The sequence below is a fragment of the Haliaeetus leucocephalus genome, unplaced genomic scaffold, assembly GCF_000737465.1.
Source record: "Haliaeetus leucocephalus isolate CR32 unplaced genomic scaffold, Haliaeetus_leucocephalus-4.0 Scaffold234, whole genome shotgun sequence".
Classification (NCBI taxonomy): domain Eukaryota; kingdom Metazoa; phylum Chordata; class Aves; order Accipitriformes; family Accipitridae; genus Haliaeetus; species Haliaeetus leucocephalus.
Window position 1 is genome coordinate 483,829 of NW_010972670.1, and position 26,234 is coordinate 510,062.

General features: G+C 40.1%; 1 protein-coding gene across 1 annotated transcript; it reads right to left on the reverse strand.

Annotated features, from left to right (window-relative positions):
* PIK3R4 (phosphoinositide-3-kinase, regulatory subunit 4) lies at positions 1-25,889 on the reverse strand. Its single transcript, XM_010567986.1, has 20 exons — positions 25,801-25,889; positions 24,785-25,569; positions 23,303-23,436; positions 22,551-23,133; positions 20,156-20,290; positions 18,024-18,245; positions 15,419-15,592; positions 14,173-14,318; positions 13,507-13,710; positions 12,457-12,658; positions 10,685-10,884; positions 9,531-9,741; positions 7,451-7,616; positions 6,577-6,741; positions 5,177-5,388; positions 4,777-4,908; positions 3,286-3,386; positions 2,097-2,185; positions 1,562-1,670; positions 1-609 (listed from the first exon to the last, which is right to left on the reverse strand). The coding sequence occupies exons 2-20, from the start codon at positions 25,512-25,514 to the stop codon at positions 439-441; spliced, it is 4,086 nt and encodes a 1,361-aa protein (XP_010566288.1). The 5' UTR covers positions 25,515-25,569; positions 25,801-25,889; the 3' UTR covers positions 1-438.
* Between the last annotated feature and the right edge of the window lie 345 nt (positions 25,890-26,234).

The following is a 26,234-nucleotide window of genomic DNA, read 5'->3' on the forward strand; positions in this document are numbered from 1 at the left end:
TCAAGTGGACTTTATTATAGTTATTAGAATGTACAGGCACATTAGTACACTGATTCTTATTTCATTTCTCAAATTCAACATAGGGGCAGCTAGATACTGAAGTACTTGGACCAGCTCTTTGCTTTTTGCACATTTAGAATGTGTAATGTGGAACGTCTTTAAATCATTTTCTGAAATATCCTTGAAGAACAATGTAGGCAAAACCAGGCTAAACAATTTCTTCATAGACTGCTTGGTATTTCAAGGAAATGCTGTAGATACCAAACATCTTTAATAAAAGAAATGATTAAGAACTGCTAACAGAGTGATAGGATACAGATAACCTTTATAGTCTTTAAAGTCCATTCTACTCCATGATCTGGAAAGAGTCCTTGAAATTTTTATTATAATACTATTTCTTTATTACAAACATTTACATACTATATATTAGTACAACTTTTATTTCCACACTTTAACAATTCCATCCCTTGATGCAGTTACTATAAACCCTTGTGTGGTCTGGAAAGTTGCGATATCTGTGATAATATCATGATGTCCAACGGGCAGAGACTCTGGACCCTTCCGAGGGGTCTCATCGGTAGGACCCAGTTTTTGCTTGTTTTGAATTTCCTGTACAAAGTAAGAAATATTATTTACACAAAGGTAAGCATTTGAAAAGGGCAATTATCACACATACTAGGTTGCAAAAAGATCAAAAAACCTCTTAAAACAAACAAATAAAGAAACAAACAAACCCAACCCAAAATCTCCCACCCTTTGATGGTTTTCTTAGAATTACTCCTTGATTCATTTCTTTTCATCATACACAACCTAAGTCTTAATCTGAACTGACATTATAGCTTTCTGACTAGGAAAAGAATGTTTTTTCCTCATATTTATTTCAATGACACTAACTACTAAGATTTGATAGTCCTTTGGGGAATAGGGAGGGAAGCTACAGCAACACATACATCTTAGCTTTCCACGGTTCTAAAAACTATTTCAATAGCATGAATATAATTAAGAACTTCACAGGAAACACTCAAATATCATGGTGCACAGGTAGACCCTCACTGACTTGGACTTTTTTTTTTTTTAACAGTCACCTTTGAAGTAGTATTCATTCAATTGCACTGAAACAAAACACTGTGCAAACAACTAGTAACAATGTCAGTTCCAAAAGTCACTCTGAAGGATGTAATAAAAACTGCAGAGTTCTGCTACCATATTATTTTGGTCCCAATATGTCTCACAATGCCTTGCTAAGATACTACACAAAAGACATTCCAAAGACTTAATCAAAATCAAAAGTGTTAAGACACTAGATTTCAATATCCCAAAAGAAATGTGACTCTGGCTTCTGCATGTTAAGTATTACTTGGTAAGCCTAATTCTGTCAAAAACAACTGATTTTTTTCTTTTAAAATAACTTCTTCCTAACTGCCTGAAAATGCAATGCTGACACCATCCATAAAAGGTAAGAGTGAGATAGTTATAATTAAAGCCATCATGCAATTAATGTAACCCACAGCACCATCCAAAATGCAAGCAGAATAGGTGCCTATCAAACACAGCAAAATACCTGAACCACCTCTGTGCCCTCAATTATCTTCCTGTAGTAGGAAACAGATGGACAATTAGGACTTCCGGCAACAACATACGATCTCTCAGGGTAGGCTAGATCCCAAAACCTAAACACAAACAAACAAAATCAAGTTGAGATGTTAAATTTTATCACCTTAATACAGCTGTTTAAAAGCTGTCTTGCTCTTACAACGAAAATGAGTGGGCACTCATTCTTTCTACACATAGCGGAAGAGAGTGATACAGAGAAATCAGTCATATCAAGCTTACACAAGTTATTGTTTTGTTTCTTGTCACGCAGCCTATCAAGAACTTTACAGAAGGGTACACATTGTGTTTCAGAGAAGCACCGAGTTTTGCACTATTTTTGCTGAGAACAATTCTCTCATCTCACTGATGCTTACTCACAAACACATCTTCAGCATTATTGTTTTGACTTCTTGGAGCTTACTTAAGCAATACTTGGCAAAATTTAGTACACCAGCAGGGGTAGAGGGGAAGGTGTAAAACAAAAACATTGTTGGTTTTATTACCTTATTTTCATGTCTGAGCCTGCTGTCAGTAATATGGGATTACCAGATGCTGGACTACAGTATATTCCATGGATGCTGTGAGGAGAAGGCTGGTAGGGAAAAGGGATATATAAAAATAAATTATCACCAATAGCTGTTGCCACGCTTCACAAAGAGAGTGCATTCTTTACCACATTCATCCACCCATCCCTCCACCCAATTTTCAAATGTTTCTGACAATGTCAAATTAGTTTGTTAGCAGGTCACATCTTAATATATTAAGACAAATTGCTTCCTTTTATTCGTTATGTTTCACAGAGCAATGCAACAGATATAAGTCTGCATAATGCCTTTTTGGTATCTTGGAAATTACATTCTCAGTGATGGCAAGTGAGAGAGATTGTTTCTAACAGAATCAGGCAGGCATATCATGCTGAAAAGCATGCTCAAGTTTTTATACTACGAAGGCATTAAGGGACAGACATGTAACAGAAACCTAGCCTGAATCACAAGTTCCCTGTGTGTGAAGTCTGTGACCAAAATGAACTGAACATGCAATCTTTGTAGCACGTACAAATTCAAGTTTAGATAGATTCCAGATCCGCATTTACAACATTTATAGAAACAGCTGTGGTTATTTTTGTGTATATATTTGTGTTTTAAGAAAGATATCCCAGATTGCTCCTTCCCCAATTAACTCCTTGAAGAGGAGGAACTTCATGCTTTAAACTAACAGCTGAGTGTAGTAATGGCATTATATTACAGAAAGAACATGCAAAAAAGCAGATGCTTATTGAAGTATGCACAAACCCAGAAACAACAAGTAAAAGTAAGTACAAGATGCCATACCATGAATTTTGCCTTTGCCATAATCATTACAGGCTTGACCAGCTCACTGGTTTTCTATAGGAACGTGACTGGCTATAGCGAGTGAGTGTTACAAGTACATTCCAGAGATGGAAAGATACCAATGAAGATTCAGGTTACAGTGCTGTTTTACAAAGGGGATTTAACTTTGACAGCAAAACAATTATGGTGCCAAAATAAATCCCAGGGCAAGTTCCTGGTGCCAAACTGGCAAGGCCATAGAGACAGGTAACTATACTGACGCAGAGCATGGAGTCTGAGGTTGTTCTAGCCCCAGCTCCAGAACAGAAACAGGAGGAGGAAAAAAAAACCAAAAAAAACCCCCCAAACCCCATGACCAGACCTGCAGTTCTGAAAGAGGAGGTGCACTGCTGGCCCACAAAGTGAAGCGTCGATCACCAGTTTCCATATCCCACATGGAGACTTCATTATTGCCTTGAACAGCTATAGGAAAGATATTTCCAATGCAAAAAAAATATAAAACAGGTCAGTTGGCTCTCGATACCTGCGTTCTACTGACATGATACAGAGGGTATGATATAGAGAGACTCTCCACTTGCTCTCTGCAGCATTTGTGTTAGTCTTGCTTTAGCAGTAAAGCCATGCATGTGTTTTGTTGGTTTTACTGCTTAGTGAAGCTTCCCTAGAGTGAAAGTGCCTCATTTAAGAGAGCTTAAATGAAACCTGCTTTAATCTTCAACCCTTTTTAAAAGGTATTAAAACCTCAGTTTCCTCCCTAGAAAACTTCTCACCCTTCTTGGAGAAGGATGGATGGTCTGTTCAGCATGGTCATCAGGGACTTCGGAGATTACTCCTGAGCAGGTAAGAGCAATCCAAAGTTACAGAGTTCAGCAACTACAATGATGTTCCACACTCTTGTTTAGTGTGGACAGGCAAAGAATTCTGTTCAAGTGATTGTTTACATGTCTGGCAGCAACCTAGCAGGCAAGGACTTTTAAATAGTATTCCAAAGTGATGAACTTTGGCACTTATTTATTCTTTAGCAGGGAAGAAAAACTAGAAAGTACAGAGAAGCTTGCTTTATTTGCGTATTTTTTCAATAATTTTTTTTTATCTCCCAGGGTGGTTAATAACTAAAATAAGAAGTGAAGCCTAAGAAGGAAGTAAAATATGAAACTCAAATTACTCTTGTTTTACAGCAACTTTATCAATTTTGTTATTGTAGGATTAGTTTAAGCTACTTGTCCATTTCAGAATGTGTTCCTGACACAAACACTTAAAAGTATAAGACAGCGCTACATGCAGTGAGGACAAAGCCGCTGTGAGTGTACCAGATGAGGAATCTTGGGAGATTTTTGAAAGCTTTAACCCATGACACAGCTGGGTTAGATTCAAGTGGGAAATGGAACAGGACAACCTTTCAGTGTTTGCTCTACACAGGCACTGAAAGCAGTGGCAGAATTCCCATCAACTTCAATGTATGTCACGATTTTGGGTTTTGTCTTTTATAAAATTTTGTCCTTAAAAAGTGATGTGGTAGACAGCACACAGGGAGGGACCCTCATGAGAACTGTAACGCCCAGAAGATGAGAATTGTAAAGGCTGTCTGTCATTTTCATAACGGCTTAACACTATTTTTTTCCCCCCTTCCCTTTCTCTCTCTAATTTCAAAAAGCCAGGAAGAGCACAGTGGCAGAACACAACTATGAACCTTCCCTTTTTCCTCTCCCCAAGCAAAGCACAAGAAAAACTACAAGGAAGGAAAAAAACCAAAACCCACAACTCCCCCCAGGGCCTGAAGCAGAAGCTGAAACAGAAGCTGCTTTAATCACAATCTCTGGCAACTGTGAGGTAAGTTTAAGACATCTTTTACCTGCAATTACCCAGGACTGATAGACAGGATGCATGAGCAGGCGTCTGATTCTGGCCTTGGAAGGATGAGAATGGCTGGAGATAGGCAACTGAAACCTCATGTCCCAGCATGCCATAGTACCATTGCTTGTTCCTGGTGAGAGAAAGCTTCCCATAGTCAGAGGAATAAATACATGGGGGTTTTGCCCATATCCTTGTACTCTGTTCCTAGCAAGGTGGCTTCAGCCTCAAATACTTAGAGGGCAGAATACCTCCCACAAATAGATCAGGAGGTATTTCTCTCCTCTTGTTTGAGAAAAGCACATTCTAGTTGAATCAGATCAAGCAAAAGCTTGAGCTATAGTTGTTGTAAAGAAAAACCAGAAGAGATAAAGAGAAGCTACCAAGAAATATAGGCTTACCAATACAGAGCCAGCATTGGTGTATATCCACAGCAAATGAAGTTATGAGGCCTAACTTCAAATCATGTTTCAGTGTCCAAGCATTGCTGCTAGACCGCAAGTCCCATCCAACTAGAGATCCATTAACTGTACCATAAGCCAGTACTGACTGGGCTCCTGAATTGAAGTGATGCATATCTACCACACAGCCATCATCCTTCAGATCTAAGGACCTGGGTTAAAAGAATAAACTACTTTAGAAACAGATATGATTGCCTGCAAGTTTAAGACTCCTTCCAATAGCTAATGCTGAATAGCATTTTCCTCTTCAGGTCACTTCTCAAGGCATTTGCCAGAAACAACTTTCCAATTTTAGTACAACAGACGCTTATGCTTTCTCAAGCCTTTAGGCTGATAGGGCCTACAAGCCTTCTACAGGCTATTAAAATGCTGTCAGCAGCTCTTTACAAACATAAACATAGCTCTGTGCTCTGGGTGTCTCAAGTGTGTTTGATATTTCTCTCCCATTCATACTTCATGTTTATCAGATATTCATCTACCCAGAGTTTACAGGCAGGAACACCCCTCTCCATGTTACACTGCCAGCACTGTCATCAATCACTTACTGTGTGCGCAAATGGACACCTTCTTCAGGCACAAATGCAGTGTATAGCAAAAAGAAAAATCTAGTTTGTAGCTTCAGTCTCCATTAGATTTGGCTTATTTAATTTCTGAACTTAACCCCAAATAAAAGAGAACATTTGAGACAGATACCTTACTTTTACTTTAGACAGAAAAGAGGTCTTTGAGATGGTTGCTAGATTTGCTGGGGCCTGGACATGTCCCTCACTCAAGCTGGAAGATTAAGTTGTTGAATCTGTGCTAAATATTCAAAAACTGCTCATATGGAGAGAGGTAAGAAAAAGCTAAATCACCCCCAAAGACTCCCCTAAATAGTATCCCATCCCCCGTATCTTTGCCACCTTACTCACATGAAAAGCCTGAGAGAAAAAAATTGCAGGTCTGAGGCCAAACCACATGTTGTACATTTGTAAACATTTATCTAATGACCTGTAAAAGAACCTCCAAAATTACCTTATAAGTATTAACGTTGTAACAGAGGAGGCAATAAACTACCTATTCCAGTGCATAAATAAAAGAACTATTCAGACTGACTATTTCAAGCTTATAATGAGTCCAGTGACACCAGAGGCACCAATAACCTAGAGCTATGATTTCTCAGTCCTGCACAGTTGCCTTTCAACCTTTCTTTATGAAGCAGGATAAGGTCATGGAGTACAGCCTTCCAATACAGCCTGGGCTCAGCCAGCAGGAAGCCTAGAGCATATCAAGCAATCTAATCGAGGAACATAGTAACAGCTTGAGATCTGTGGTGAGATTTAACCGCTCTAAGTACATACCTGCTTTGTATTGGATGAATTTTAGGAGATTTAGGGAGCTTTGAAGCTTCAATACCAAGAAGCTGGATGGCACCATTATCCGAAGCTATAGCCAAGTAATGGGAGCCTTGGCAGAATGTAAGTGTCTTTACATGTCCTCCAATCCGAGAGTATGTCAAAATTGATCTAAACAGTACAGAGGGAGAGAGAGAGAAGGAGAGGAAAAAAAAGGAAATTTTTTTTGTCCCACTTTAAAAAAAAAAAAAAAAAAAAAAAAAAAAATTACTTCTCTCAAACACCTACTTAAGCCCAATGGCTCTTGAGAGTGCTCTGAAAATAACATTTTATAAGTGTTCCAAAATCAGAAAGCAACAAAGCCTGTGTTGCCTCTTCAAGCTTAACTCTCCATCTTTGAACGTCTAGGTTATGACAGTCTCCAACTGCAGAAGCATACATCTGTTTACCAGTAAAATAAAAGCCTAACCTAGATCTATATCGAAGTAGCATACCATACCACCTGTGTTTCAACCAGCAATACAGCTTTCCTGCATCAAGTATCAGTGGATGAGACAGTTAAACATAAAGTTAATTTGTTCCAAAAAACTCAGATGGCTTTAAACAGCAGCACCAGAATATATTTATGTATGTATAGAAATGAAACCAAAAAGCCTGTAAATACAACTGTGAAGCAATCCCTTTGCATTTGCTAGCATTTTTTTTCTTTTATTAACTAATTGAAACAGCAACCTAATATTTTATAGCTGCATGTGCAAGGAACACCAGTATATTTCATTACTGATATCTCCAGCACAAGTGATTCATATTTTGCTCCCCACTCTACTTTATTTTGCACTCTAGAATAGCAGCCCCCAAATCCCACAAGTTTTAAAGCTACCTGGTTGTAGTGGTTTTTCCTTCCATTTTTTGGCCGTTCCAGATTTTCACTGTGCCATCATTTGAGCAGGTGGCAAAAATGGAGTGTTCATCAGAGACCCGAATACGGTTCACCGCAGACTTGTGTTCATGAAGGTGAGCTACCAACAATCCTTTGGGATGCCATCCTACAAGGAAAAACAAAACCATAAATTTTGGTGTTGATTTCATAAGTTAATTAGGAACATGAAAATCTCCCTGATCCCATCCACCAACAGCTATAACATGATATAGTCATTACAGCTGCAAAGCATGGAAGGCACTGGAAACAGAGCTAAGGCATTTTAAATATTAAAGGCAAAAGCCCATTTGTCCAACTCTAAGCTAAACCCTCTTGGCAGATCTGGGTAAGGGTTCCATGTACACTCAGTGAAATCACAAAGAGCCCTTCTATGTAGCCTTTGTACAGATACCAGCATGCAGACTGCTGTGCTGCAAATGGCAATCCCATATATGCCCAAAATGCACATAACGAGCAACACGTTTGAACAGACTTAAGCTCCTAGATTGTCTGTAGAGTGCTTGAACTGACAGGCTCAGTGTTGCACTACATGCTCCACTGTCAGCCTTACATACCTAGTAAAATGAAGTAACAGCTCTTCTAAATCCCAGAGAAAATTTACTTCAGTCCTTCAAAAAGAAATTGAGGAGTTGAGCTGCCATGAAATAACTCTGGCCAAGAAATTGCCCACATTTGTGTGATGTTTCCTCCTCTGAAATAAGCAATGCAGAAGTATCTGGCTGCACTTCTAACAGGCATCTACTTTACCAAAGGATTAACAGCAGATGATGATAGTGAAGGACAGACCACAGCAAATTTCAGAATAAGACACAAATTTTAAATAAGAACATTCTTCTGGCACACACTTGCATGGCAGAGCAGGTCAGCTGCTTCTATTGAGACGTGTTATTTCATAGGTTGTAAAACTCTCTTCAGAAGACAAACATGTGGCTTAGCCAGTCAAAGTTAGCTATGTTCGAACACTATCTGGTTGGAGTATTTTCCTGATGATTTTCTACTACTTCCCTTGACACAGCAGCTGTATACACCCAGATATGTATGTTTAATGCTAGGTTTCCCAAAAGACTTTAGCATCACTGTGTTGATTACTACAAGCCTAGCTGGTACAGACTCTGCTGTCAACATCTGGAGTTTAAGCACATGAACACCTATTAGTATAGGCCACTTAAAAACCTCCATATGGGTTACCCAGCAACAAGAACATGGAGTGGAGAACACCAGCAGAAAATGCTGAGGACTAATCTGAGTAACCCCCAATCTCAGTTTGGAGCTTCAAAATTTCAATTGTGGCCACAGGAAGATGACTGTGATTTAAAGTTGTACATATTCTCCCAGAGTGGCTGCCAGAGCCCTAATTAGCAGAACCTGAGTGTTGCTACCAGGGAAGAACAAGGAGGAACAAGAGGTAAAATGTCTCTCCTTCCCTTCTGAAAGCAACAATGTAGTATGAGAATACACATCTCCTCTATGGCTGGGCACTGTGTCACTGTCACCACTGCTGGTTGGGACAGGCTCCTTTGTAAACAAGGGCAGCTCAAACAGCCCACCCCAGTATGTGTGCCACTGGGTAAGAAAACCTGGCCAAGAGGTTACAACACTCACAGGATGCCTGAAAATCTGGAGCCACCCCAGACAAAACACATTTCCCAAGTGTTTCTCCCCTTGCCCAAATCAAGCTACAGGCTGTTACAGGATGGCAAGTTATCTGGCATATACAGCAGACCCAACAAACAACCCACTTCAGAAAACTGACTGGAACAGAGTGCACAACCTGGGCTTCAGACCAGTGGTTTGGGTCAGTTACTGCAAAGGTCAAGATCTAGGTTCCAGACCCTCTTTCATAGGTCATGCATGTATTTTGCCAAACAGATGTTCTGCATAGCAGGCACGTTTCGTAAACTAATAATTTCCTCTTTTCCTCATCTTTTGCACTTTTTCCTTGACACAATGATGTTTTGACTCAAATGATTTTTTTTTTTTTTTTTTTTTTGTATAATAACTTCAGTGGCCTGTGATTTACCTGGAGGTGGGGGCTTGCTCTCCCACTCAGCATTCTCCATCATCTGTTTGGCAAGTCTCTCTGCATTACACTGTTCTCGCTTCTGCTGGATCAACTGCTGAAGTTCAGTTTTGCAAGTGGTGATGCGTAACTGGTGTGCAGATGGGGATGCTGTACTGCTCAGTACCTGCATGGTCAGTTTCCTGGGTTGAAAAACTGTTCCATCAGATGCCTGTAAGAGATAAGCACTTAAAAATATATGCCTTACATTCCACACACAGATAAATCCTGCTCTTAAGATTACTGGATCACACTGAAGAAAAGTAGAAAAAATCTTTTTTATTGAATCAATTAGCAATGAATTAGCATTTTAAAAATTTCATGCTTGCATGAAAACAATTAAAAATAGTGAAAATTATTATTTATAGAAAAGCTTAACCATTATTCTACCCTGTTTGCCTAGTCTGTTCTGTATTCTATTTGTAGAAACTAATGTGCCATGCACACATCTTAATGTGATTATTACAGAAGCAGTTATTGCCCTCAAGACTGACAGAATTACAGGTTAGGTCTTGAACAATCCTTTGTTTATATTGGGCTTCAAAATAAAAGTGTGAAGCGTTTCCCTGTAGCAGCTAGCAGAAGTTAATCTCCAACTAGAAACCAAACAGAAAACAGTGTTCAGTGTCAAGAGATGACTCCACAGCCTGCAGGGCTCTCAGTCCATCCTTCTGTAGCCAGTACTAAGTGTTACAGGTACGGGATGCCTAAATGCAGCTATGATGTGATACACCAGTTCCAAGTTAAAATCATGACAGCTCTTCTCTTCCCACATGTATCAGGGCATGCAATTTGAGGAAAAGTCTTCCCTGCCAGAACAGCTTACCTAATAAGCGGCTAATCCACAAAGCCCCATCACTTCATGCAAGGCATCTATTTGTTAGTGAAGCTCTTCTGTTCAAGTGACCAAACTTATTTCCATCCTCTCTCAATCGCTATTTTAAAAATAAGAACTTGAAAGTCAGCTACTCTGCTGGAGAAGACGCCAGGGAATAGTACCAGTGTAAAATAACCTCCAAAGAAAAGAAACCACCACATCCCTGTAGTACCACTTGGCTCTAAAACAATTGAATCATTTCAGTTTAAGTTGCAAAGATAGTATGTTTCAGCAATACCTGTGGGGAGGACGACAAAGTGGCACAAATGCCAGCTGAGGACTCTGAACGAAGTGGTTTCCCAGCCTGGATGGCTTCAGGATCAGTAGTTTGCCCATGTCCTTTGGGTACTGGCTGGGAGATGTTAGTTGGTTCCAGGGACCCAAACATGCTTTTCCATTCTTCATTTACATTTGAATCTTGCTTTACATGTTTTCTAGCTATAAGCAATCAGCAGGGAGGAGGAGGGAGAGGAAAAAAAACATAATCATGACAACATTCACTCAGGCTGGTCATTACTTTCAGACTACATGCGAGTCCAATGTTTACGTGCCAATTTTTTTATTTATAAAGTTAATAGAGAAAAACATAATGCTAGGTTGTTTAAGCCTGCTGACAGGGATTTATGAGGCAAACAGAACACACATGGAAAGCGCTCTGTTTATAACCTTCTTAATCCTACAGTTGACTTATGCACTAAATCATTCCAGTATGGGGAAATTTTTGCATCTAGAAGGCTGCAGGATTAGACTCCACAGGACAATTTTTTCTTATGAGAGTTACTCCATTACTGGCATAAGACGGGTAAATTTGTAACAGCACAGTATGCAAATCATTGTCAGTGTCAAATACAATCAGTTTTCCATCACAATCACAACATCACCTGTAGATTCAAGAATGTTATCTGTAAATAGGAAATTTATTTATTTTCAGCATTCCTCTGGAGTCACTTAAAACTGTAAAATATAGAAAGCAAAATGAAAACATAGGGAAAATTAAATTTGGACAAAGTCAGTGAAGAAGTTAAAAGCATGAAGACTTTGCAGGTGACAGTCTGGGGTGAAGTCAATCAGTTCAAATACAGATTCATATACTAACTTTTAAATCCTGTCTACTCCTCACTCCACAGGATGCAAAAACCTGAAAAATCCTGTACTTAAGTACTTTCCTTTAAAATGATACGCAAAACAATTGTGAATTAGCATCTTAAGTCTGTAAATAAGATGGCAATAGCTATCTGGTTTGCAGATATTTCTGTATTTTTAAATCTGAAAACACAGAACCTATCAGTGGTGTACACAGGAGAGCCTTACAATCTTGACAGACAAAAGAGGAAGCTCACTGTCTGGAAGAGAAGAATTTTGAGGATACAGAGAACTGGAATAGAGTTAGCAGCAAGTGGATTTCAAAGCTGAACAAGGAAATATAAGAAGTTTTTCAAGCTGAAAGAGGAGCAGGCAACAAAGTAAAATGGGTGTGGATGAGCAGCTAAAGAACCCTAAGGTCAAAAAGCACGTACTTGGTGGGTGAGCAACAGTTGGCACTCCTCAGTGCCAGCCTGTTTCAGCATCACACCTAGGCCTCAGTTTTCTCCAGGCTATCTCATGAAAACATCCTGGATTTTCACAGTTAGAGAGCTCATCACTTCTTGAGAAGAAACAGAGATAGCAGAAATGTAACCTTCATAATTTACACTGTTACTATGGGTCACTACAGTCCTGTTTGTCACAATCAGCTAAACATCCTATGCATATTACTACTACAAATGCAGTCAAACTAATTCAAATACTCTCAGGGGCAAAATATCCCCATCTTTCACTGATCCAGAGAGCATTTCAGCACCTCACATTTCAAACAGCAGCAGTAATTTTCTTACTGCAAATTCAGCGAGGATGGTGATATTTATGTAGGCTGAATTACTGAGAACACTTGCTGAGTAAATTAAAGACTTAATTCTCTGACCCTGAAAGAAAGGCTATACTTTAGCTATACAGACCACAACATATACCAACCACGTTTGTCGTCAGACTCCTGCTTTGTTTTAACAAGATCCACTTGTCTCCCAGTTATTCCCAGAGCTGACAAGTCAATCACCCCTTTCTGACTGCTGTCATGCAGGTGGCTCTGATCCACTATATTGGCTTTAGCTTTATTTGATTTTAACATAAAGTCCTTCAGTGCTATCAGTTTGTCTTCTTCCTCCTCAGTCATCCCCTATAGAATAAAAGAAAAGATATTATTATTTACTTTTGAACAAGAACATGCATCAAGGCATGAAGATGTAAGAGGCAGTAAGATTAATGACTGGCTCAGAAGTGGAAGGAGAGAGCACATGTCCAGAGTTCAAGACATCAGTCTATCACTCATATAAGACTTTGGGTAAGCTGCTGTAGTATAAGAATATCTTTCATCCTCAGGAACAGGGCTAGGAATAGTGCAAGGGCAAAACAGCATTTAATATCGGATCGCTGTCTGGTGCAATCTGCTTTGTTGCCACCTAGGCCATGCTTACAGCCCACAAGCCATAAGAAAAAAAAAGGGGGGGGGGGGGGAACCCAAACCAAACTTGACACCCCCCGCCCCTCAGCTGCAGTCCTTCCTCTTCCCAGTTCTCACTACTTTGTGTGGGTGATTCTTAGTGTTCCCTTCGTCACATACAAGCCTCAACACTTTCCAGCTCCCTTTGGCTTTTGCACTGTTACTTGCATGTCTATCTGTTCAACAAATGCATACTCTTCTCTCCAACACAATACACAGCACATATTCTGTAACACTGATACCATCACAGATGTGTCAGAAATCTGAAACATACAACTGAAGTCTTTAAAAAGAGGATGTATTTGGGAAATCCAAATGTAAGGTTGCCCTATTTCTGGCAAATCTTTTCAGAATCTTCCTTAACTTCTGAACTCTGTCCTACAAGCATATACTGAAATCAGTGAAGTCAATGGTTTGCAGGATCAGAACCTCAGACCAGCAACTGCAAGGTTAGTGTCTGTGGAGACATACAGAGCCCAAGAATCTCGAGCCTGACTTTGAAAGTACAAATAAAAAACAATCACTTGTGAAAGTAGCTTCTTCAACAGCTGTGCAATGGCAGGGTCCTCTGGGGGTGGGCAGTCAGGGAGAGCACCATTCCTCTTCTTCTGACGCATCTGAAGGTGTCGGAAGAGGCTTGTGATATCCTTTGATCTTAAGACATAATCAAATATGGAACGGCTAACAGGCTCTTTAAGTACACTTAGCAGGACTATTTCTTTATCTATCTGCAATTCAGAAGAGAGACCAGTCAACATGGAGGAGGATGATGTCCATATAAACATGGGGAAATCTAGCAGTAAATGCTGTCATCTCATGCCTACAATGTTTGCGCTTTTTTTCCTAGCCTGAAAGTCAGTAACTGGACATCTGCAAATATTAATATAAAACACAATCTCTTCCTCTGAAGGCATGTTCTAAAAACCAGTTTCCAGCTCAGTCCTGAAGAGATGCTTTCAAACTTACAATAACAAAAAATCATGTAGGACTTAATCATGTGCAATAATTTTTGTGCCAATAATCTAGATTCTACTTCTCTCCTTTCATGAAAATAATATCTTCCTGTTTTGGTCATATCAGATTTTCTCCATTCTCTTTCCCTGTTCTTGTAGCCAGGACCACGGCCAAGACAGACTTAAGAATTATGACTAGTCAAGATATATTCACATTAGTATTATTTGAAGTCTTACCTGTATTATTGGTTGTGTGATAAAAGAATGGAGGTATGGCATTAGCTTGCAGTAGACATCAGCGATATTCAAATACTGTGCTACTACAGTGATAAATCCAACTGCACCGTAACGTATCCAAAGATTAGGATGACACAGGAAAGGTGCTGAAAGAAAATCGGGCTGTTAAAATACATCGTTCATATTAAAGAGAAGGGATCATCCTGTACATGGTGGCCTGTGATGCCATTTCCTTCCCTGAGAATTACCCCCAAACTAAGTCTTTGCTCTTGCAGAGCACCAAGGTTAAAACACTCATACTGAGAAAATTAGTTCATGGACTTCACCGTGCCTGTGCTGCTCAGCTTCCTTGCTGTTGCCAAAAAGCATATTTTTCCTATTTATTCCTTGCAATCCCTAATTGTCAACTCCAGATTTGCAAAGGAGACTAATAAAAAAATAAATCTCAACCTTACTCTGGACAATTATGGAGAATCCTAATACCAGTAATTTATTCTTTTTAAGTAAATACGTTATTCCTTCCTTCTTGCCCTCTCTTCCTTGAATAGTCACTACTTGCATTGTAAGATTATCAGACTCAGAAGTCCATCTCAATTATGTGGGTTGTAATCAAGGGACTGCATCTAGTCATGAGATGTAATCACAGATCATTTGCCCCAAATTCTGAGTGCTTTTGAAAAGCGATAACATTAGGAAGAAGCAGACTATATCTCAAAAGATCAGTTGGTATTTTCATTTCTATAAATAGCTGGCAGATCTTGGGCACATCTAAATTAAACTGATAAGCCTGATGAGGAAGGAGAAACCAACTCTGTATTCAAGGTTCTATTGAGTTAAACGGGTTTTTATGATGTTAGAAATAGGGTAAGAAAGGATCACGTATTGTCCAAAGGACTGGATTCCCCCCTTCATCAAAGGCTGATCGGTAAGAGTTTGCAATTTATGTGCCTGTTCAACTTCCAGGAGTAACCAGAAGTTTTTCTTTATAGGCAGTTGGCATGAAGAACAAGGAAAGATCTTAAAGCAGAGAGGTTTTAAACTAAGTGTTGTTTGCTGCTGTCCTATATAAAATCAGAGAAGATGCTTTCAATTTGTTCCACCAAAATTACTATTTTAGAGTTCTGAGCACTAACATGGTCCAACTAGCAATAGTTCATTAACACCATTTTGAGTAGATTCCAAAATAGTACTATAGGTTTGCATATTGGACAGCTAAGCTGACAGTGAAGCTTTATGTAGTACTTACCAATATCACAAGCAAACTCATAAATATGGGGCTTCTGCAAGAGCCCCAACTGGCACATACAAGTAAGAGCATTGAGGGCTTTATAAATGACAAACTCTTCAGCATCACTGAGACCTTGCTGAAGCAGAGGTTTCAGTATTGATGAGCTTTGCCAGCCAACATAAGCAGCAACACCTGAAACATAAAAAGAACATCTAAAAATCCAAAGCAGTACTTCCTTGTGTTTCCTCAAAGTTTAAAATTGCTATCCCACAGAGACTTCTCAAAACAGGTATTAATCAGTAGAAAAAAAAAAAAAAAGCTGCTTTTCATTCAAAGTTAGACCAATATTCAGAAAACTGTTTGATAAAAGCAGATCCCTGTATCTGCAAAGGTCCTTCCAGATGCCAGGCATAGATGTCAGCACACAGCTGGCCAGCAGAAGTCTGAAACAGGAGAGCAAAACCAGCAGTGCTCCTGATGGCAGTGCCTGCATTGGTACATGGAAAGGAAAGTGAACAACAGTGAAAGGTTCTGTTAGCAGGATTTTGTCTTTTAACTTAGCAGTGATTGTAATTTGAGTATCACTCGGACTCCTGAAAAGACTGAATGGGATACTGGACTAATTATCAGCAGAGAAAGTCTATAACATACATTCACTTAGCCACAAAGGAAAGAATCACTTATAGTCAAAAAGGAACTTTTAGAACAATCTTCTAAAACTCTTCCAGCCTGAAATGGCTGCAAGATTTGCTGTTTAGTTTACTAGTCTCAAATTGTTTGCCATCATGAAACCACCTTGACCCTAGTTTCAAAAATAAACCCAATTTTAAAATATATTTCAAAATCTTAGAAAGAAGCCAAGATCAAAAGCAAAATGAAAGTAACTCCTTTGAAGCTGCTGGACAAAAATATATCAACTGCATCGCAGTAAGAGAAACTGTTTTCCTATTCTTTTTCCTTTCCCACATGAAAACTAGCCACTGGCCATGTGAAACTGTCATCTGGAATTGCTTGTTTGGATTAGAAAATCCATCTACAATAATTAATCTCTGGCAACGTTCAGGGAGGTGGTCCTTGTTGGATTTCTGATCTTTCCTCTAGCTTTAAATCCATCAAGCTAACATTCCTTCCCACAAACAACTGGGCAGGTCCTCTGATTGTTCTCAAGAGAAAAAAATTAGTTTTTCATTGAATAGCTCAGGCTTATTGTTGCTACTGTCATATGTGGTACACAGCATAGACCGTAACTGCCTCTGCTTCTAACCCAGTTATTTGGGATTGATAAATACCAGAAAATTCAATGTCTTCCCATCAGAATCAATATGAAACATAAAATAGCTTTATCACTTTTACTCTAACAAGGTAATAATCGATATACTTGCTCATGTATTAATGCTGGGCTTTGCAACCAGTTGCTAAAAGGAAGAGAGGAATAAGGGAGAAATAGCACAGGTAAGAGAAATTCCCTCAGTGCCACTTTTACAGAAGGACATCTGCCCACAGCCACAGGCAGCAGCGCCTGCATATACTTAAACATGAGTTAGAGAGCTCAGTTTTAAAGATGTGCAAAAGCTTTAAGTAAAACAGTGTAAAACAGAAATATAAATTTTGAACTTTTTCTGTATTCTTCTGTGGAGGTTTTGAACAGATACTGGAAGAGGAGAAGTTAAAAATATAAGTTACATGTCTTGACTTTTACACTTAATTGCCTCACATCTCTCTACATGTCTTTTGCAAGAAGCCAGGATACTGTGCCTGTGCTTTAGCTACCCCACTGCTCCTTCTAAACAAATTCTGGCAAGTTATTGGCATCACATCTTGGCAGGGTTTGCCAGCTCAGCATTTTATGGCTTCCAGTCATAATGGAACATGTGCCTACCATAATGGCCCTGCTGGAAGTTTGATCATGCTTGGTTTTCTTGCCCATGTACCTGAAGTACTACTTTCCCCCCAGCTACTGCAATGGGAAAGTTTTCTTGAGCCACACATCCGGAGCACTGACTCTCAGCAATAGTCTTGTGGAATAATTTCCTACATATATGCAACATTAGATATAGTTAACAGCTGCAAGTAAGATTTTTAAAATATTTATTAAGTTTTCTGACCTGACAGGAATCTTTAAGTGAGGTTTTAAGGCACTAAAAGTTTTTTTCAAATTATAATTTTAGCCTATACCAATGCATAGTTTTCATTGTATGAACAGGTCTACTGAAGTTAATGGGACCATGCACACATGTGGCATCTACTAGACAGCTTGCAGAAATCTTAGTATTTACTTGTCATAATTTAGCTTTTTGAGTTAGTGGCTTTAGCAAAGACTCAAAAAAAATAGCATTTAAAGTTTATTTTTTACTTTAATCTAACCTAGGCTTAAATGCCTCAGTCTCATTTGTGTTAAGTATTTGGACTAAAAAAAAAATATATTTGTATTTACATTGTTTTGTCTTCACTCCCTAAGGAAACATTTACACCCAATAATTCAGCAAAGTCTTTTCCCATAAATTATAGAAATCTTTTTAAGAAAGGACTTTTATATGACTGTTAACAGTTTCCAGGATATGCAAAAATTAATTTATTTACATTATTATCTCTCTACTCTGTCTGGCTGAAACCAAACACTTACCAACAATGCTGTCAAAGAAAGCTCCTCGAAGGTGCCAGTCATTCTTATCATTTAAGAAAGTGATCATATGAGACAGAAGAACATCATTGGCTTTCTGACGTCCAAAAAAGACACAGAGACGTGTTATTCCATTTTCCATCAGTGTTTGTTTCACGATATTCTCCGGGTCACTTAGCAAAGTCACAACTTTCTGCTGGACCATTTCATGTAAGGCTTGCAACTCTGCAAGAGACAACAGGATGAACATTTAGGCTGGTGAGACACAATATATGCATGTGTACTACCTGCTGCCAAAGGAGTTACACCGATAGGTCATCCTGAAGAACACCTGACTCAGTAAGATGGGCAATGCAACAGAACCTCAACAATTCCAATGACTGGCTTACCAAAGACTTCAGACTGAGCATGAGATGGTGGCAAAGCCAAAGAGTATAGAAATATGAGACTTTCTTACCAGAGCAATATATTCTAAACTTGTCATAACTTCAACTAAGATGATCCATCTCATTATATATATAGGTGAAATGTAGATGTGAAGAAGCATCAGAATGAGTCAGCAGCAATGTTACAACAGTAAACAAAATGCTTCAAGGCAATTCTGGTTTCCTATGTTTATTTGACTGAGTTTCAAAATTTGTGAACTGACAACAGATCAGGAGTATCTTTTTAGTTAGGTAGATAGATTGGCTTCATTAAGGATACAGAGAGGAATAAACAGTACTTGAAAAAGTGAGTACTTCCAATTTCATTAAATATCAGCATTTACCCTAACAATACCGACAAAAAATTTGAAGATGACCTTGTGGCTTCTACTCCACATTGCAACAACAAAAAAATTTCTATTAAATGGAAATAATGGAATTGTTAATACACTGGCTATTACTGAAAGCCGTACAAGGGAGGTTCTCAAACAAGTAGCACAAAAATTTCAGCCACTGCTGTCCCAGGTTTGCAGGGTTGATTACCATTTGCCTGCAGTCAGAAGACCAGTTAATTTCCTTTCTATCGTGACTCTGTCTGTCAGTCACATGAGAAAAATGCCTCCTCAGTTCAAATTTCTCATGCTTAGTTTTTAAAAGGGTGAAAAAAAAAAAAACCTATTCAAACTTCTTTCTTCCTTGAGTTACTTCTTTCATCTCCAATCTATTTTGAGGGATAGGGGATGGTATTTCTTAGAAATACAGCCTGTACAATGGGGCTTCCTCTCTCACTCCCCAGCAATTCTGAGCACCCCATGCCTTATGTGAAGGAACTTGAAGGGGATTTTTTTGTGTTTGGTTTTGGTAGGTTTGTTTTGGTTTTTTGAAATATCATTCTGCAACTAGTTAAGAGATAATTGAAACATGGCTTTTTCCCTATCAAGTGGAGTATGTGTGGGATGTTTACCAATTATGATTAGTCACAGATTGATCTACTTAGCCCAAAAGATATATGACAGTTTTTAACCATGAACTCTTCCCAGCTTTGAAGGCTTGCCCGGCATTGTTCTGGAAATCTATGCATCGCTAAAAGGCACTGAAGCTGACACAAAGGTCACTTATTACCATCCCTCCTTCCCAAGGGAAAGAAAAATAAAAGCCATCCTTAGGATTGTAACTCCTTCTCTGTGCAACAGTTACAATAGCACAGACAGCAGTGTTACTGCCCACTGGCATCCATAGATTCAGCATCTTCAGGCAAAAAGATAGACAAGAATTGCCAGGCATAGGAACAGAAAAGGAAGAACAACTGAAAAATACAGTACTATGACTATGCTAGAATTAGACAGGTTTTTCAAAGCTAACACTGCCTGCTGCTTCAATGGAAGTGGTATTTGGAATACAGACGTTTTTGCAGCTGACTTGTTCACGAGACTGTGAGTGAAGCTGGATATGCAGCCAGCATCAGTTATACCTGGAGAACTTCTGAAGAAGAAAAGTGTGCTCATTTATATACTTGTCTTTCACAATGTTCAGAACAGAGGTATCTTTCTGCATTAAGCAGTAACACACACGCTTTGGGGCTGGTAGAGGCAAAGCATTCTTCTTCATCTCTTTAAGCTTAGTCTTCCTATTAAATGGGAAGTGCTAACTAGGAGCTTTTGGCCATGATCTGCTATTATAAGCAGGCAAGGTAGGTAGAAGTGACATTACCTGTGTCATAGTTATCACTAGGGTGAGACGTTTCATCCATTTCTTCACCATTTGGTTCATTTTCCATGTTCAGATTTTTCAGCTGTACTAACTCCAGAAATCTCAGAGCTGTTTCTGCCAACAATGCTATGTTTTCTGCAAAGGAAAATATTTTGGTTATGAATTGTTCTACTTGGCCAATTTACATCAGTCTGATGATCCCCCGATGAGAGATTATAACCACTTACAATACCAGTCACGATGGGCAAATGGGATTGAAATTACACAACATGCTCTGGTCAACCCATTTCTGTTGACCCGGACCCCAGCAAAGCTACCAAGTACATCAAATCACATGGTACTTTTGTCATGTAAACAAGTGAAAAAATTGTAAAGATATCAAGGTAACAAGGACTAATTTCAGCCTTCTAAAACTAGCCCTAAATGCCACCCATTAGCCTAATCTTAGGCTAATGACTAAATAACTTGATAGAACTTAAAGGCCAATCAACCTGAATTAACTAACATGCCCACATGGTAGACTGCAACAAAACAACAAAACCACCATGCCAGGATATGTATCCTAGGGAATAACAGGGTTACCCTTGAGGGCTGGATTCCACTTTTAGAACATTTGTCCCCATATCTATCCATGCCATTTGGCACCGTTCTGCACTGTCTGGAAGCTGCCGAAGCAACTCAGGCTATATTATATGGGTCAGGCCACTCCTGGCACAGGAATAATCCCATCAAGGCAGAAGTCCCACTTAAACAGCCATTCTGAGTGTCGTCCAAGACAACAGCAGCGTGCCAGTGGAGCCTCTCCACAACCCAGATCAAATCCTGTAAGTCACCAGTCTGACCACTTCCAAAAAATGTGCTATAGTAACACAAGTTAACTCAGGTAGTAGATGACCTTTAAATATATATGTATTTGAAATTTAAATTGCTTTCTTAAAAAAAAAAGCTATTTGAAATTAAGGCAATTTAATCAGACTTAACAATCTACAGTTCAAATAACCTTTCTAAATTTCAGAAAATATTCTGGCTGTACTCAGTTTGAAAATAAAGTCAAATTGCTGAACACAGAGAGAACCTTTGTGTAAGCAGATGCAACTCGACTCTACAGGTACTGAGACCTGTAGCCTTTTTGCACTTGCAGAAAAGGAGATTGCATTTTGTTTCTTCCATTTCAGCTTATTTAACAAGTTCAGCTTTATATTAGTTCATTTAAAAATTTATTACAAATAGACTATAATGTTACAAGATTTTTTTTCTCTAATCTACAAATAAAAGGCATGAAAAAATGGTTCTTTCATAAAGCCCTAAATGTAGATCAAGGTGACCAAAAGCAATTGGTTCTATTCATTAACTATACTTTGTCTTTAATAATTATTTTATCAGCTTACTTCGTAAACAAAAGAAAAATATCACCCGAGACATTTTCAACTGAATTCTGCATTTATAACTTTAAAACAAAAACAAAACCAGCACACTTAAAAAATATCCCAGTCATAGCAAACAAGGGTACATCATAAATGGCAAATATGGGCATGACTACAAAGCTTCTTCCTGAACCAGGCAGAACTCATATCTGAATAACGTACAAAGAAACTACAGTATAAGCCAGTCCTTCCACATAGCAAATAATGTAATTTCAGCCCCTGAATATCAAATTTCATTTTGTGGGAAAATAACTCTGAAGCATAGCAACACACTGATGCTTTAAGTTAGATTCATATTTACTCAGTTCAATCAGGCCACTCTAAGCAAACAATCTGAGCTAATGAAACGTCCATTAAGACAAATTAGTAAAAGCAGCAAAGGGTAGGCAAGCTCAGAAAGCCCTGTTCACATACTTAGCTACACAAAGACTGCTTGGACGAGTACATTTCTTTGTTACTCTCTTGCTTACCCAGGGAATAAAGCCAGGGCTGCTTCCCTGAGCATGAGGCTCTGCACTCTGACCCCCTACCTTAGCTGTGGGCAGACCTGCTGTGTGCTACATCCAGGCCCTAGCCCAAAGCACAAGTATACATTCTGCAAGTTGCTTTTACATGCAGAACTACACAGAAGAATGAATGTTAATTTTAAAAAAAGTTAACTCATCTAGCAGAGAGCGAACACATTTTGTCAACTATTTAAAATGTAATTATTTACTCTGGGTACAGATCTACACTGGAAACTCATCTGTTAGTATAAGTCAACTCATTAATAATTAAGTTGCTGCCACTACCTGCACCAGTTAGCTTAAGTGAATACAGGTGTCTTTACCTGCAGTAATTTCTGAGACTTCTGGGAAGATTTACTGAAATAGAAACAGCAAGCTATGTAATGATTTTGAACAGAGAAGAAACCAGTTAAAAAAAATACAGAAAAGCCCAAGATTTGGAGTTTTGACTGGATTTCCTCTTACCAGCATACGCAAGTCTGACAATGGTGGCTTCATCCTGGGCCAAGTGTGCAATGCCTGGCAGAATGTATTCTGGGTAAATGTTAATGTCATTGCGTGGCACCTCTTTGACGAGAGCAAGAACTTTAGTTAGTGTCCTCACAGATTCTGCCCTCACCCTGGGCACAGAGTCGTTGCTGAAATGTAACAGATAAGGAGTAATACGATCCAGAAGAATCTCTACACTTAATCTTGGTGCTAAATGAAGAATCAGTTCCAAAGCAGCCAGTTTTGAATCACAGTATTTGAGAGTCTGTAAACAGGAAGTTATCATAGACACTAGAATAACCAGCCCATTCTCTTTTGTCTCTCCCTCGGCTTTCTCTGTGCGATCATGCCCACAGAGATTGTGAATGATGTTGTCCAGATCTTTACGTATGACCAATATACGTTCATCTGCTGATACAAACGTTTCCTTGGCAAACTGGGCCATGTAAGGCTGAAGGAAAGTGTAAAATATTTCAGGAAATGCATTGTTACGTTGCTGTTTCAAATAATCTTCAGCTGCTAAGCGTTTATCTGGCTCACGATGGACCATCTGAGTGACCTTGAGAAAGGCAGAAGTAGGAGGGAGTGGGAGAGAAAGATTAAAGGTTTAGACATTTGTAATACAAAAAAAAAAACCAACCCAAACAATAAGCAATTTGTCACCAAAGTAGGTGAAATAAACTACAAACACATCACACAAATGGTTCTAATGCTGTAGTCATCCTTACCAGTTCTCTGATACTACAATCTTCAATTTTGTTTAGGACTTGATCAGGGGAAAAGAGGCCATTTCTGTAAGCCAAAAGCTGAGATAAATCAAACAAGGGTACACCTTCTGTGAAGAGCTCTGCTATTACACAGCCTGGGGAACAACAACAACAACAAAATTTCAAAGATGTCAGAGGATTATAAACAGACACTTTAACTTTTCTTTCTATATGCAGGCAAGAACAAACCCTATGCGACTCATAGCTTGATTAAGAATGAGGCAAATGAGTTGCCAAATTAACTTGTGGAAAGGAGAAAGCTTCTCAAGCTCCAAAAACTGGCTTTTACACTTGATGCCTGAAATATCTCCCAAGTATTTTATTTCAAACATGCCAACAGCAGAGAAGTTTGCAACTAGGAAGCATGAGGTAGTCACTTCATCCACCTGCCAGCTGGAAAATACACCACCAGAAAAGGAACCCACATCACTCTCACGTGGAAGAGTGCCCGCAAGTCAGCATGGATGGGGCAGTAGGTCAAAACTAAGCAGCCCTTTTACAAAAGGTAAAGAAATAACCTCCACTTCCACGGTGATGCTGGGAGACAGCATATATTCATTCACACAAGCTCATAAGCACAGTTGAGAAATAACGACTGAAAAACATGGCCCCCTTTGCTGTGTACATGATGTACATTCTCTTCAAAGGTCCCACTCCTGCAGTTTGCTCCCAATGGTCAGCATCTTGCTTTATCAGTGGAGTACCCTGGAAGTTTGGCTATAAGAGTAGCTTGTAAAATGAAGTAACCATTACCTTTAAATTCAAATTTTCAATCACTTTAAGAAAAAAAAAAAAGAAAAAAAAAAGGCCAAACTTATGGCTTTCAAACTGCTCAAGGCAAGCTCAAGACAAGCCCAAGACTCAAGACAGGCTCCCACAGTCGGACTCTATCAAATATTTGCAAATGGGACTATGACAGGAGCTTACTTAGTTATCCAACTTCCTGCCTGTGAAGAAAACAAAATGAGAAGGGGCTTCTAAAGCCAATATTGCCAAATTACCCTGAAAGCTGGCTCAGTCCCCAGGTCAGCTGGACCTTCAGTGAACCACTGACTAGTTCCTCCTCTTGGGTCCCATGAGGGACATGCTATGCATCCCTGGAACCTCAGCAACAAGAAGATGATGGTCTGTCGCTTGCAGAACCATCTCTTTCCCAGGACAGAGTTGAGCCATAACAGAACAGTTTGTGATTTCCCTCCTCAGATAACATGGTGATGCACTTAAGTTATGTAGCTTACTTTATTGTGTCTATACTTTTTCTGTGAATTAAGGGTTTGGGGTTGGGTCTTATGCTTAAAATATGCAAGTTTTTCCATGTGCTGTTCTCTAAGCCCACTGTAAAAAAGAGAACCAAAAAAAACCCCAAAACCCCAGATAAGCTTTTCTGCATCCTGACACACAATCATAAACCACACACTGGTCTCTCTCGATGGCTCCAAGTACCTGCAGAAAAGATATCCATTGCACGTTTTAACTCCCCTCTTGTTCGCTGATTGCTATTTGCCAAGTCTACCAATGGAGTTGAAGGGTCCCGCATGTTTTCCAACTCCATAGCAAACATACTGCCATCGACAAAGCGCTCGGGAGCGATGTAACATGTTCTCCTCCGTGATGTGTCAAAGAAATAATTGAAGTCAGCAGGATTGTCTTCAGGAAGATAAGTTGGTTTAAAACTGGCAAAGTCAGTTAGAAGAACCCAGTTCCAGCTGGTCACCATGATGTTCTCTGTTTTAATGTCCCCATGGCGGACTCCAGATTTGTGCGCTTGGTCCACCGCAGTAAGGATCTGGAAAGCGATCCACCTTTTTTCAATGTTGTTCAGGAACGGCCTGGTACTAATTCGATCATACAGGTTGTCCCGTACATACTGTCTGAAAAGCATCGCAGCCTTCTCAGAGAGGGTCGCTTTCTGGAAGGGAAGGCAGTTCTGTGCCGAATGTAACCTTATTTTCAGCTCCTCCAGCTCTTGCTTGTAGCTCGTCAGGGGTAAGGTCGGATCCTGAATGGCGAACACCTTCACGACCACCAGCCCCTCCCGGTGCTTGGCTCGGGCGACCTTGAAGAAGCGGGTGCTCCCCAGGCTCTTGTCGTATTCGAAGTCGTGGATGTCTGAGAAGTAACTGTCCACCGAGAGGATCTGCGAGGGGGCGATGCCAGCCAGCTGGTTCCCCATGGCGGCACCTCCTCCCGAGAGCAGGCACCGCACCAGGGCTCTCTCCCGCGTCCGCCTGTGCAAAAACACAACACTTATTTCACACCGGCCGCAGCCACGGGTTCACTCCGCTCCCTCCCAGCCCCGCGCAGCTCATCCCCCGCTCCCCCGGGCCCCCCCGCTCCGAGCGGGCCCTGCCGCCGCGGCTCCCGCCCCTCCCCAGGCCCCGCCACCGGGGCAGCGCTGCGTGGGGCCAGGCCCAGGGTAACGGAACACCGCGCGGCGGGTCCCCCTCCCCAACACTCACTGGCGCAGCCCGCCTGGCGCAGGCAGAGCTGGGACCCCGAGCCCCGGCGGCAGGATGAAACGAGGCGGGACTCAGGGCCGCGGAACCGGCACCGCGAGGCGGGCGGGGCAAGGGGCGGTGTCATGAGCTCACATCCTGCGCCGCTGGCCCGCCCGCGCTGCTGTGGGAGCGGCCGCCGGCGGACAGTGTGACCTGCAAGGCTGCTAGGCTGTCCCTCACAGCCTGCAAGGAAAAGAGGTTTGCATTACTACCTGCCTCAGTGACATAATTTCCGGCTTTTACTGTGATCTGGGCTAGTTTTCTTCTGATGAACTTTCTTTCCTAGTTATATTCCCTGGAAGGGTTTCTTCTTGGTTTATGCTTTGTAATGAGGAGAGGATACGACAGTAGCAGCAACGGTGATGTGTTCAGGTGGTCTTTGTGTTATTTTTGTC